Here is a 14,258-nt window from a genome sequence, read left to right as displayed (position 1 = left end):
CGGGCAGCGACGGTCAACACGGTAGAGCCGGGAAGAGCCTAGAGCTGCGGCTGGCTGAGACCCCTCCGAGCGACGGCCCGCAAAGCACTTCTGGTCACACGTCCGATGCGAATTGCAAGGGCGTGCCACCTGACCTATACCTGGTCAGGAAGGTGATGGAGATGCCTCGCTTAGTTTCCTGCATGGCATACACGTAAACAATAAATACGAGCCTCGATCGGCTCTCGAGTTATCCTGTGAATCGGCTCAAGGAGCCGATCCACCCATGATTCGTACGGGGTGCACGAATATATGGTGGTCCTGCTTGATCAAGATAGAGCTAATGAGATCTACGACGATTTAGGGTTTTCACCGCATAATCGGATCATCCTACTCCAGAGTTGGGCCTCGCGGCCACGCACGGTGATCGTAAGCCGATCCTAAACAAGGCCTAAAAACCAACACGAAGTTGATCCCCCCCGGAACATCCTATTTAGGACTTGCGAACGACACCCTACGTGCCGCTGGATCCTCCCCCTTTGTAAGGCCTAACTATTGCAGATATTAAACTAATCCTTGTAGAACAAGGAGCAATCGTAACGGATCAGATCTACTAAATAATGATCAAGCCGGGTGCCGCCCCCACACCTGAGATAGGTGTGAGGGCGGCTAGACATGCAAGGGTTGCACTACACTAGCATATTACGCGAAGAACTATGCTAACCCTAACACATCTATGATAACTACGTTGCTCGCCATCAAAAAGGCTTCAGTACGAGCAACGCATGAACAACGTGGAGCTTGTGCTGCCTAGATCGCAAGATGCGATCTAGGCAGCATGTCGCTTACCGGATAGAAACCCTCGAGACGAAGGAGTTGGCGATGCGCCGAGATTGGTTTGTTTGGTTGAACGTGTGTTGTTGTTTATTCCGTAAACCCTAGATACATATTTATAGTCCAGCGGACTTTCTAACGTGGGAATATCCCACCGTGCACGATACAAACTCTAACTTTTGATCTAAGATATAATCTACCATAACTAAAGATACACGGGCACTCTAGCCCAAACTCTTCGTGCAAGGCCGCTTCAGAGATCCTTCACGTGCAATCTTTCAAGCCCTTCTCTCTTACGGCCCACCTCCTGATTTGGCCAAAATCTGGTGATAACATCCGGGGATCAACTTCGTGTTGGTTTTTAGGCCTTGTTTAGGATCGGCTTACGATCACCGTGCGTGGCCGCGAGGTCCAACCTGGAGTAGGATGGTCCGATTATGCGGTGAAAACCCTAAATCGTCGTAGATCTCATTAGCTTTATCTTGATCAAGCAGGACCACCATATATTTCGTGCACCCCGTACGAATCATGGGTGGATCGGCTCCTTGAGCCGATTCACAGGATAACCTGAGAGCCGATCGAGGCTCGTATTTAATGTTTACGTGTATGCCATGCAGGAAACTAAGCGAGGCATCTCCATCACCTTCCTGACCAGGTATAGGTCAGGTGGCACGCCCTTGCACTCAGCATCGGACGTGTGACCAGAAGTGCTTTGCGGGCCGTCGCTCGGAGGGACCTCAGCCAGCCGCAGCTCTAGGTTGTTCCCGGCTCTACGGTGTTGACCGTCGCTGCCCGCCGGTGGGTTTCGAACGACAACACATTCTAAAAAAAAAATGCTGTGTAGAAATCGAAACAAGAAACATGATCGAGTCTCGATTTAGTTGTGACGCAAAATTCAACCATGGCCATTCAAAATCCCATGTTCTGGCTCCTGATTCCCGAACAGAGTTATGTACACTGCAGTGATTACCAGCCAAATTGGCGGCAAATTCAGAATCACGCCGCTGCGCCGCTCGTCCCAGTGACCGCCACGCTGAACGGCTCCAGCTCCAGCGAGCCCTCGACCAAACCCGCGCCGCAGATTCCGTCTTCATCGCCGTCGTCTTCGCCGCATCCGTTCAGCCACGTAAGGTTCTTGGGATCCTCCCGTAGCAGCATGGCGTCGTACCGCGTGCTCGGGAACGCGTCCGGCCCGGCCACCCGCGCGGTGACCGTGGCCTTGCCTTTCTGAGTCGCGGCCCGGCGGCCTCTGGCGATCGAGCCGGCGGCTGAGCTCGTGGACGCGGATCCTAGGCGGCTTCTCGACGCTATGGAGGAGTGCATGCTCCGGTGCTGGACAGTCGGTCTGAGGTCCTCGTTCACCGCGCGCTTCGCGTCGGCGTTTGCCGACTTCCGAGAGCCGGTCCTCGTGAGGCCGCTGCTCGTGGCGGCTGAGGCGAGGGCGGCAGCTCGACGAGACGGTGTGGCCTTGTCGACGTTGATCTTTCGGCCGTAGTCACCGCTCCGTGATGCTCCTTTACTGGCTAACAGTTCCCCTCTCGACGCGCTCAGAGAGGCAGAGAGCCAACTCTTGGTCGACGCTGTCCTGCTCATCGCCGCCGTCCCGTTGCCGTGGCATTGCTTCACGGCCGCCGGCGCAGGTCGCGGCTTGGTGATACTGGACCGCACGACGTTCTGCGTGAGCTGAGACGTTGACATTGCGGAACTCAGCTGGCTCGCGAACCTCGAACGTGCCACGGCATTGGCGCCACGTCTAGTTGTTTGTGTGGGCTGCTCTGAGGCCACTCTGGTTGACTTGGGGCTCGAGGCAGCGGTCGTGGGAGCGCGTGGCCGCGCGATCGTCGGCGCCGAGGTCCTGGAGTCTGACGACGACGATCCCTTTGGTTGGCTCGCGGAGCCGGAGCTGGAGGAGGATACCTGTGCTTTGCCCTGGGGACGGGTCGTCGGAGAAGATGCCGCCGCAGCGCTCCTTGCCGTGGCCGGCGTGCGTGGGCTCGTCGCCGCAGACCCCGACGGCGTGGATCTCCCGGACGCGTTGCTTGGGGCGTTGATTGACGACAAAGATGCCGACGACAGTGTCTTGACGTGCGACGGGCGATAGGACGATGCGAACGCCGACGTGTTGATCGAGGAGGAGTGCGACGCGGAGCTGCTCCTCGCCAGCCTCGACGTCGGGTTCCCATTTTCCCGGCGTGTCAGGGAGAGCTGCATCGTACATATATGCCAAAATTAGCATCTAATCTGAACCTTCACATTAAGGTAATCACACAATCACGAGGCACATACCGGCGAATTACTCTTAGCATATGACGCTGATGTAGCTCTTGTAAGCCGGTTCAGCGCCGCCGTGGTGCCGCTAGTAGCCACCGGGAAACAGAGAGGTGTCGCCGGAGGAGTCAGAAGCCTACGAATGATGAAGCGAGGCCATGAGGAATAATGCAACAGAAGAAGGGATCATAGCCGTGTGAATGCTTGGAATTATCATCACGTTCTGCTAATCCGTACCAATCGTAGTCGTGCTTCCCGATCTCCGTGGAGAGCAGCTCGGTTTCGCCACCTCTCCGCCTCGTCTTTCCCCTCCGATCGGCTGGTTCTATCCCTGCATCCCAAAAGCCCTTCTTACATGAGCAATCAGAGGGAAGAACCAAGCAAAACATAAGAGGAATTCGGGAGGAGGATCAGAATCATTCTCACCGGTTTGGCCGGAGACGCGACGGTCATGTTGGCCCTCCCGTAGGGCGGAGAAGAACTCGATGCTCTCGTCCTTGGCCGCAGCTCTCCCGCTCCCGCTGCGGCGCAGGAGAAGCTGCACGGCGGCAGCAGACGCGGATGCCTTCTTCGTCGTCCTCGGGTGCGGATCACAGAGGAGCCTGCTGCTCATTTTCTCTGTGATATGATGCAGCGTTGCAACGGACGGCGATCCTTGACTTGATTGTTCTACTAACTTGTAAGGATGGTGTGAGAATGGGAGGGGGTTAAGCAACCATTAAATGCGACGAAGAGAAGAGAAATTGAGAGAGCGGGATGGTATGATCGAGTACAAAACCGTTGGAACTGTCTGGAGTTGCAACTTCCCTAGCCCTTCTGCTTCTTCTATTTCAGCTGGACGGTCCAAGTTTGGACACTACTTAGGAGACCTTTTTTTTATACTCATCAAAGTTTCACCAATTTCATTGTAAATTCTCCTGTTTTATTTTATCGGTTTTGCTAGAAATCAGGCGCCTGATTTTTATTAAGTCTAAGTCGATTTTTTAGCTATCTGATTTGTCTCGTGATCCATGCTGATATGGGAAGTGCAAGTGGATTTCAACTGGTATTTCTTAGTTGCGCACGAGTTGCAACTCATATTTTCTCAATTATACACGGGTTCTAACTAATAATTTTTTAGTTGCATATAGGTTGCAACTGATATTTTGTCAGATGCGCATGGGTTGCAACTGATATTTTACTAGTTGCGCATATATTGCAACTTGTATTTTGTTCCGATTGCGCATGGGCTGCAATTGATATTTTCTCACTTGCGTACTAGTTGCAACTGATATTTTCTCAGTTGCGCGTAAGTTATAACTTATATTTTTCAGTTGTGCATAAGTTGTAACTAATATTTTCTCAGTTACATATGCGTTCATATTTTCTCAGTTACGTATGCCTTGCAACTTGTATTTTATTAGTTACATATGCAAATTGAATAGCTAAGAAATCAACTTAGACTTAATAAAAATCAGTCGCCTGATATCTAGGCGCTCCCTTATTTTATATATCCCTAGTGAATTCAACACCATCATATGAATTTATCGTACTGCAATTTCGATTCCCTCTTTCCGTCGGCAGGCATTTCAGAGTACATTCTCTGTCCTGGAAAATGTCCTGCATACAATAATCACCAGACGTGCAAAGCTTGAACACACCCAGGACACAAAAGAAACTATCGTTGAGCGATGCACTCTGAGCAATGTGCACGTGCAACGCATACCTTTCGTATCTCTTCTGAGATTTAAAACCCTAATGTATCTTGAGAGGCAATACACAGTAGCGAATAAGAAGAGAACTCATCTGACCGCAGTTTCTTTTTCATGACCGAATATGAATGATTTTACTTGCACTAATTCTGTACAAAAGTGCAAATACTGATTCTGTACTGTAACACTAACAAGCCAGAAATCGCAGCACATCTTTACAACTACGCACCAGGTTCTATGGTGCAACATTTGCCGAAAGAATGGCATGGAATGCAGCTAGTTCCACAACCATTCGAAGCAACAGCAGAGGCCCCAACAGAAATTTGAAGGATAGTCCCTTACAAAAACATCCCTGCTATAGCCAACGACATAGAAGCTGAAAGATCGCTTGCGGTGAGACATCGTGACGCGGGTAACAGGCACCTCCGAGATGATGTGTCTCTCGGAAATGACCCTTGCAGATGGCGGAACTGGCAGCCGGCTAGCAACAACCTCTGAGGAGAACTGGTTGAGCGGGTATGAATCAGCAAAGAAAGCAGGAGTGCATTGGTATGCCTGTATGTTGCATAGTTGCACCCCTTTGGCTCTATGAAAAACTTCTTCAGGAACCGAAGCAGCTCCAGCTGCCACACTAACTTTTCTGGCGGACAGTATCTTCCTGGAAACAGCGGAAACTATGAGTCAGATCATGAGAAAAACAAGCAGTCAAACAACTTCGCAAACTAGTCCATCTGAAAGATCAAAAGAAGCAATACAGATTAATTTTTATTTAGTTACCAAAACTATATAGGTACAGCCTGTAAAGGATGGTGCAAGTATTTAACACAGACTATAAGCTCCTGCTGACTGAGACAAACTGTACAAGGCTACTGGGTATATCTAATGACATAATCCTCCACTTGTTTGCAGATAAATAAAGATTGCGTTCAACTGAAGCTGAAGCTTCATTTCATACCAGAAAACACCAATACGTGTTGATATATAATGTAATGGTTTGCAGCATCATAAGACTAAACTGAATGGCAAACTGAACCATCAATTAAAACCTCAAGCGTTCTTAAAAACTTTTCCAACCTTTAATTTCAGGCTTACTGTTACTACTCCCTCCATTTTTATATGTAAGGCCACGATGCATTTCGAGGAAAAACTTTCTAATAATTTGACCAATAAAACATAGGTTATATGACACAAAAAGCATATATCCTTGGAAACATCTTTAAAATATGAATTCAGTGGTATGCCTTTGGTGATATATAACTCATATTTTGTTGGTCAAATTATTAGTCAAAGTTCTACCTCGAGATGCATGGTGGCCTTCTATACAAAAACGGATGGAGTATTAAATGGGATTTCATAATAGATAGCATTGTAACATCATGGTAGGTTCCATTTGGACATTCACGAAAGAACACATAAATCTTTGGTTCTCTATACTTTGTCTACTCCACTATTTTCTCAATAAAAATGGATGGACCAGTTTCAGAAAAATATAAATGATAATACCATCGAACACGAGCACATCTATGTGCAAGAAGAGAACCACAGCCATCACATGTCTTGCATGTCAATATACCACGAGCTCCACATGCTATACAGGGCACCATTCCTTGACCGTTGCAGATTCCGCATCTGTGAAAAAGCAAGATGTCCCATAAATAGATGTTCATCAAGTTATGTTGTGACGATAAATGAGCTTCATTGAGGTGAATTATATACTGATGAACTGATTTAAATTTTTTTTGGCAGAACTAACACTGTATCAGATTCATCATTAGATCCATCTTGGCAAGCAACTAAACCCCTGCCTTGACATTCACAGCACTGGGTCATATGACCAGTGTTACAAGTAGGACATGGCCTTTCTCCACGACCCTTGCAATCTGTCAGAACCATTAGAATGTGGGAAATGAGAACTTAACAAAACCTGAAAGATGGTGAATAAATTACTCCCCCTATCCAAATTAGTTGACACAGGTACAGACTTTAAGGAACATTGCCTAAATCTGTGTCAATTAATCTGGATCGGAGAGAGTATGAAGTTTACATTGCTAGAATAAAAATACCGAAAGAACAAATAGGGCCATGAGCCTATGATAGAATATTGACGAGACAAAAGAACACTTGGCAAAGGTATCCTAACTCCTAACAACTTCAAAAATGAACGAAGACAAGTTAAGGTTTCAGTGATAATAATAAAAAAGAAATATTAAATCATACGGAAGTTCATCCTTTTTAATTCTTCTCCAAATCCAATGAGTTCGAATTCTGGAAGTCAGCAATTTAGTCCACAACCATTGAAATCAACAAAGACCAACGGAAGCTTATAAATGACAAAATGATCAAACAGTTTATATAGGATCTATGTTTAGTGCTGTATATCGGTCAATAAGTATTAGTTGATCCATTCATTCATGAACTGGAATACAATGTTGCTGAACATTGATAGCATAATGAAAACTACTGGTGCATCAGATGAAATTTCCATAAATAGTACAAGGTGGGATATTTATCAGTTCCTATGTCATGTCTACCCAGAATTGGATGTACTAGTTTCTTCCTTATAGAGGTCTTTTCCCACATTGTGAACTTCCAACATGAGCTTGTTTTTAGATCTATAAGATTTTTTATTGTATTTATGTTAAATTGACACTTAACTTTTGTAATAGAAAATATGGATACTTGTGAAAGCCATGCCGGTGAGAGTGATCATCCCAATTGGGTAATGGTAGCTAGGAGCCTAAGAAGATAGCCATGATCGCTCTGCTTGATTGAGGTGAGGTTAATTAGAAAATGGAAAGAAAATTAGGCCTCTACAATTCACATTGCTTTGATATTTTGCATACAATGTGTTACTTTATATATACTACGTAGCTGGCTGCCAGATGGACTCATAAACTTGGATGCAAATAACAGTATCTCTAATTCTATCTCAAACTTGAAGTATATTATATTTATATCTCTAATAGTTAATAATTTCCACTGCCACTTTAGTACAAGGTAATTTATTGAGCAATTTTTTGAGACTGAACTTATGCTTACCTAAGTTAGGAAAACTACATAAAAAGTACTCCCGCTATGCAAAAGAACCAATACAATGACTAATGAATATCATACCTGAGCATTTTTCAGGAACATCTGAATGAGGAATCTTGACTACCACTTTCTTTTCCACAAAGAGCGGGGGAAACTCAGATCTCAAATCTAGTTCCCACACACCAAGAACAGGACCGTGGTCTCTTCCATCTATGTTACCACCATGATAAGGTTCCTTTCGTATTATGGAATCCCTTTCCTCGATGAAAGTTTCCAAAGTTCCAACATATACAGTGCAGTCATTGGTGGACGTAATTTCCCATGTGCGAGCAGGTTGACTTCCCCAGCAGCATTGATGGTCGACATGATCAATAAGCAGGTTCCGTATTTCCACCTCATCCAGTGCATCCCTATCAGAAACTTCGAGTCATGCAACGGACAATTAGCCAAGTATTTGAGAAAAAGAAGCACTGCAAAGAACATAAGGATTGTATAAAAATAGAAATAAGATGTTTTAGCTTTTCGTATTTTGTACTCCCTCCGTTCACTAATATAAGATGTTATAGCTTTTTGTAGGTTCATCTAGATTGTTACGTATATAGTCTACTTTTAGTGTGTAGATTCACTCATTATGAGGTGTATCTAGTTCACTTTGAAATGTTCAAAACATCTTATATTTGTGAAAGGAGTACAATCCTACGGTATGGGCACGGCCCTTGAGGGACGATCGCCAACCATTGTGATGTTCAAACCTAATGGTCAGCATTACAATGACACAAAAAAAAAATTAGAAATAAGTATGGAGTAACAACGAATAACAACGATGAATTACCATGCGTATGTGGAGGAGTGGGGGCAGGCAATGGGGACGGGGAGAGGACGTCGCCGTATACGGACGGTGGGTAGACGTCGTCGTGGTGGGGCTCCGGGGCCGGGGGATAGTAGTTAGGTGAGGAGAAGGAGGCGGCGGACTCCTCGGCAGCGCAGAACTCCGGCCCGCCGCCGGCCCAACCTCCTCCGCCGCCGCGCAGCGCCGACGAGCTGCTGTGCACCGCTGCTGCTGCTGAAACGAAATTCCACTAAGAGGGATGAGATCGGAGATGAGATGAGATCAGATGGGCCGGTTCAATGGCGAGTGGAGGACCTGGCGGGGAGGATGATGAGAGGAGAGGCCGCCGCTGCTCCTCGCCGTCGCGCTCCGCCTCCATGGTCATCGATGCGGAGGCCGATCCTAGTCGACGAAATCGGGTTTGGTCGCGAGGGAGGTGCGGAAAGAGCGGGAGGAGAGGTTGAGATTATCGCAGCCTTCGTCGCCAAGGAATCAAGTTGAGTTCTCTCAGATTCCCCCTCCGGTACTGTCTCGTCTTGCCCAGTCCTCCCTCTAAAATCAGATCAAATCGCTATCCAATGTAAGAGCATCCCTAGTAGGACCGAAAAGGTTGGAATCAAAAAAGTCTAATTCAGTCTCCCGAAATCGTGTGTTAGGTTGATTTTGTCACTCACGCAGAAACCATAAAATCGGAACAGAACTGAAAACACGAAATTAAATTCTCACGGGAGAATTCATCGGTGAACCTATATAGATGATAGTTGATGCTTCGATTGAGCATGAAACTTTACATAATATGTACTAATAACCTAAATTAACTAACAACCACCGCGCGGCCTAATTTTGACCAAAATGCGGCCCCGAGGGCCTTTGCGCGCGCCGGCGGTGGTGGCGGAGGAAGGAGAGGTGGCGGCTCCTACTCCGAGTCAAGCTCGACGTGGCGGACGCGCTCCTCCCGGCGCGCCGCCTCGTACTCACGGACCTAGCGAACTGCATCGGCCTCCTCCCGGGGTCAGCGAGCTTGCGCCTCCGCCTCGGAGATGGCCGCCACCTGCGCGATGACAACGTCCTCCTCCTGGTTGTCGTTGACGTAGTCGCCCTCGGAGAAGGTTGGCTTCCGCACCGGCGCCGCGTCCTCCTCCTCCGATGAGCTGTCGTACACGGGCGGGCGAGGGGGTGGCTCGACCCGTCGGAGGAGGACCCATAGCCTCCGTTCGCGTACTTTGCGAGTTTCCCTGGGGCATGAGCCCCAAGTTCGTCCACCGACGGGCGCTGCGCTTGCGCGTGCCCTCCGAGCTGTTGAATTTCCGCCCCTCCGCCTCTGTGCGGAAAACGGGGGGCGCGGCGACGAATCCCCGCCGCCCAAGCCACCGCCTCCCCTAGCGGAGCTACCGCGGGTAGCCATGGGGAGGTGGAGTGACACCAAAGCGGCGCTGGCGAGGTACGGATTGCTCGTCGGAGGAGGTGGAGCGAGGGGGCGGAGCGGGCGGCAGCGGCGGAGGGGAGTAGGGTTTGGAAAACCCTCCGTGGCCCGTTTTAATACGGGGTGACGCTCGCGTTTCTCGGGCCCCCGAGAAAATTTTACGGGTCGGGCCGCCGTTTCGGGCTCTGATCTATAGCGAATTCGGCCCGAACCCGTAAATCCGCCAAAAAAGTTCAGTTTCAGCGGGATTTACGGGTTCTGTTAGAGATGCTCTAAGGGCGAGGGCGACGAAACTCCAGGACTCCTTCATATTCTAAAGTTCGAAAATCACATTTCAAAGATTTGAAATAATTCAATAAAAATCTGAATGTAGATAATTATGCAGTACAAATGTACAAATATCTTATAATGTAAGGTACACAAAAAAAACAAAAGCATGGATCCAAAAAAGGAACAATGCACATTTTTAGAAAAAAATTTGTCGCCCAAGCTACAAAGAATTTCACGTTGAAATTCTGCACGCTTGTAAAATGTATCATCAACTACATCTAAACTTTTTTCAAAATATGCTGAGACGTGGAAATATGAAAAATAAATCGAGATAGAACCTAGAAGGTGTATCAGAGAGCCAGACAAATCCACGAGGCAGTTGTTCATGAACGTGGATTGGCTGACTTTAGGAAGCTGACTTTGAGTCACTAGTAGGTGGACCCCATGCAACATAGGGTTCACATGCCAGTGACCCAAATTCAGCCAACACGGAATCAGCGAATCATGGTGGGTTATTCATGCCGTCAACAAAGGGTACTAGCTACCCCTATTCTCCGTGTTGCCACTACAACGGCAACAACTCACTAAGAGCATCTCCAGCCGTCTTCCCGACGAGGCCTCCGGCAGCCGTTTTTACATTCGGACGACGTTATTCGGTTCAGCCGCGCCCTCGGCTTCTCGTTTTCCTCTAGATTTGGCATTTCATCCATCCGGAGAGCCCAGGCTATCCCCGGCCCCCCGGGGTGCGCTCGGGGACTCTGGACGAGAGAAAACGGGGACGGGCCCGCTCTATCAGCGAGAGAACACACGAACCCCACAACTTTGTCGCCGCAAATCCCCCCTCCCCTCCCATTGCTCTGTCGCCGCCGGCACCACCCCTCGCCAATCCGTCGGCACCACCCCTCGCCAATCCGTCGGCTGGTTGCCTCAACTCCGCCGTTTCTCCACCTAGCAGCCTATATTCCGTCGTCCGTCCTGCCCTCTACGTATTTTCCGCCCTCCAAAAGATCCCTCGCGTCGCGCCTCGTCGACACGCCCGGCAGGTGTTCGTCCAATTGCCTGGCCAGAAATGGACTCCGACGAGGAGGAGGAGCAGATGTTCGCTGAGATTTTTGAAGAAGAAATGACGACCGCCGCCCAAGATGAGGAGCACATGCTGATCCTAGCTTGCCTGTCCGACTTGTACGCCGAGGCGTCCATTGGTCGTCGTGGTGGGTCGGCACCAGGTCGCTGAAAGTGCAGGCCGAGGCAGCGAATGGAGGGCTACTGCATGCTCTACGCCGACTACTTCGCGGACGATCCATTGCACGGTGAGGCTGTTTTTAGGCGTCGTTTTCAGGATGAGCCGGAAGCTCTTCTTGAAAATTGTGTATGCCCTTCGAGAGTACGACTCCTATTTCAGATGCAAGTTGGATTGCACCAGCATGGCAGGGTTCTCTGCCCTCCAAAAGTGCACGGTAGCTATACGGATGCTGGCATATGGAGCTCCTGGTGATTCTACTGATGACTATCTTCAGATGGCGGAGTCCACCGCCCTTGATTGTTTCTACCGGTTTTGCGGGGCGGTGATAGCAATGTTCGGGGACATCTACTTGTGATCACCCACTGTCGAAGACACTGCTAAGATCCTCGCTATCAATGAAGCTCGAGGATTTCCAGGGATGCTTGGAAGCATTAACTGCATGCATTGAAAATGGAAGGACCGTTTTCCTGGCAGGGAATGTACAAGGGTCACAAAAAAGGTTGCACTGTGATACTTGAGGCGGTGGCTACCTATGATCTCTGGATTTGGCACTCCTTCTTTGGTATGTGATGTCTACGCACGCTTCTATTCCTGTAGACAGTGTTGGGCCTCCAAGAGCAGAGGTTTGTAGAACAGCAGCAAGTTTCCCTTAAGTGAATCACCCAAAGTTTATCGAACTCAAGGAGGTAGAGGTCAAAGATATCCCTCTCAAGCAACCCTGCAATTAAGATACAAGAAGTCTCTTGTGTCCCCAACACACCTAATACACTTGTCAGATGTATAGGTGCACTAGTTCGGTGAAGAGATAGTGAAATACAAGTAATATGGATGATTATAAGTAGTAATTGCAATCTGAAATAAAAATGGCAGAAAGCGAACATGTAGCAGAACTTGTTGAAAACGGTGTTTCAATGCTTAGAAACAAGGCCTAGGGTTCATACTTTCACTAGTGGACACTCTCAAAAATGATCACATAACTAAATAAATAATGCTACTCTCTAACACTCTCTTGTTGGATAACAAACACTATTCATTGTGTAGGGCTACAAAAGCACACCTCAAGCTGGAGTGAACAAGCTCCACAACTTCATAAAGGAATCACACACGATGCGCACACTGTCACCATCACACCGTGGAGAGTGAATCCGGAGTTCATATTAAAGTAACCTCTAGAGTGCATAATAGACCGTTGCAATTTAGACCGAGTACTAACATAGCATACACACTGTCAATAATATCATAGTAATAGTTAACTTCATAATCTACAAGAGATTACAATCATAACCTACGCCAAGTACTACATGATGCACACACTGTCAACTTTACATCATGGAGGAGGAATAGACTACTTTAATAACATCACTAGAGTAGCACATAGATTAATAGTGATACAAAGCTCATGATCACATAAAGGTCACACCATGGGAGAGAGAGATGAACCACATAGCTACCGGTAGAGCCCTCAGCCTCGGGGGAGAACTACTCCCTCCTCATCATGGGAGACAGCAATGGCGATGAAGATGGCGGTGGTTGATACGTCTCCAACGTATCTATAATTTCTGATGTTCCAGGCTAGTTTTATGACAATACCTACATGTTTTGCTCACACTTTATAATGTTTTTATGCATTTTCCGGGACTAACCTATTAACAAGATGTCGAGGTGTAAGTTCCTGTTTTCAGCTGTTTTTTGTTTCAGAAATCCTACAAAGGAAATATTCTCGGAATTGGACGAAACAAAAGCCAAACCTCGTATTTTACTGAGACGGACCCAGAGAGCCAGAGAAGTGCCGGAGGGGGGCCAAGGGGATCCCACACCATACCTGGGCGCGGGCCCCTCCCTGGCCGCGCCACCAGGTGGGGAAGCCACCCCCTGGCTCCTCCGACTCCGCCCTTTCGCCTATATATTATGTCTGTCGCGAAAACCCTAACACGATAGACGATATTCCACGAAGAGTTCTGTAGCCGCCGCCATCGCGAAGACGAGTTTCGGGGGACAGAATCTCTGTTCCGGCACGCCGCCGGGACGGGGAAGTGCCCCCGGAAGTCATCTCCATCGATGCCACCGCCTCCATCATGCTCCGTGAGTAGTTCCCCCATGGACTACGGGTTCTAGCGATAGCTAGTTGGTACTCTCTCCCATGTACTTCAATACAATGATCTCATGAGCTGCCTTACATGATTGAGATCCATCTGATGTAATCGGTGTTGTGTTTGTTGGGATCCGATGAATTGTTACATTATGATCAGTCTATCTATATAAAGTTTGTGAAGTTATTGTTGCTGCAATCTTGTTGTGTTTAATGCTTGTCACTAGTGCGCGAGTGGCATGATCTTAGATTTAAGCTCTATAATTATTGCTTAGATTGTATCTACAAGTTGTTTGCACATGTCTATGTCCGGAACCCGAGGCCCCAGAGTGACAACAACTGGGATAACTGGAGGGGATGGCTTAGATATGAGGATCACATGTTTTCACCAAGTGTTAATGCTTTGCTCCGGTGCTCTATTAAAAGGAGTTCCTTAATTACCAGTAGATTCCCTTGAGGCTCGGCTGCCACCGGCTGGTAGGACAAAAGATGTTATGCAAGTTTCTCATTGCGAGCACGTATGACTATATATGGAAAACATGCCTACATGATTAATAAACTGGATGTTCTGTCTTAATGTTATTTCAATCCTATCAATT

General features: G+C 47.8%; 1 protein-coding gene across 1 annotated transcript; it reads right to left on the bottom strand.

The window, feature by feature from the left end:
- Positions 1-4,867: 4,867 nt before the first annotated feature.
- On the bottom strand, positions 4,868-9,019 carry LOC124647373 (protein SSUH2 homolog). Its single transcript, XM_047187330.1, has 6 exons — positions 8,950-9,019; positions 8,638-8,868; positions 7,887-8,225; positions 6,526-6,652; positions 6,276-6,401; positions 4,868-5,430 (listed from the first exon to the last, which is right to left on the bottom strand). The coding sequence occupies exons 1-6, from the start codon at positions 9,017-9,019 to the stop codon at positions 5,049-5,051; spliced, it is 1,275 nt and encodes a 424-aa protein (XP_047043286.1). The 3' UTR covers positions 4,868-5,048.
- Between the last annotated feature and the right edge of the window lie 5,239 nt (positions 9,020-14,258).

This window comes from Lolium rigidum, chromosome 4, assembly GCF_022539505.1.
Source record: "Lolium rigidum isolate FL_2022 chromosome 4, APGP_CSIRO_Lrig_0.1, whole genome shotgun sequence".
Lineage (NCBI taxonomy): Eukaryota > Viridiplantae > Streptophyta > Magnoliopsida > Poales > Poaceae > Lolium > Lolium rigidum.
This window is presented reverse-complemented; position numbering and strand designations above follow the sequence as displayed.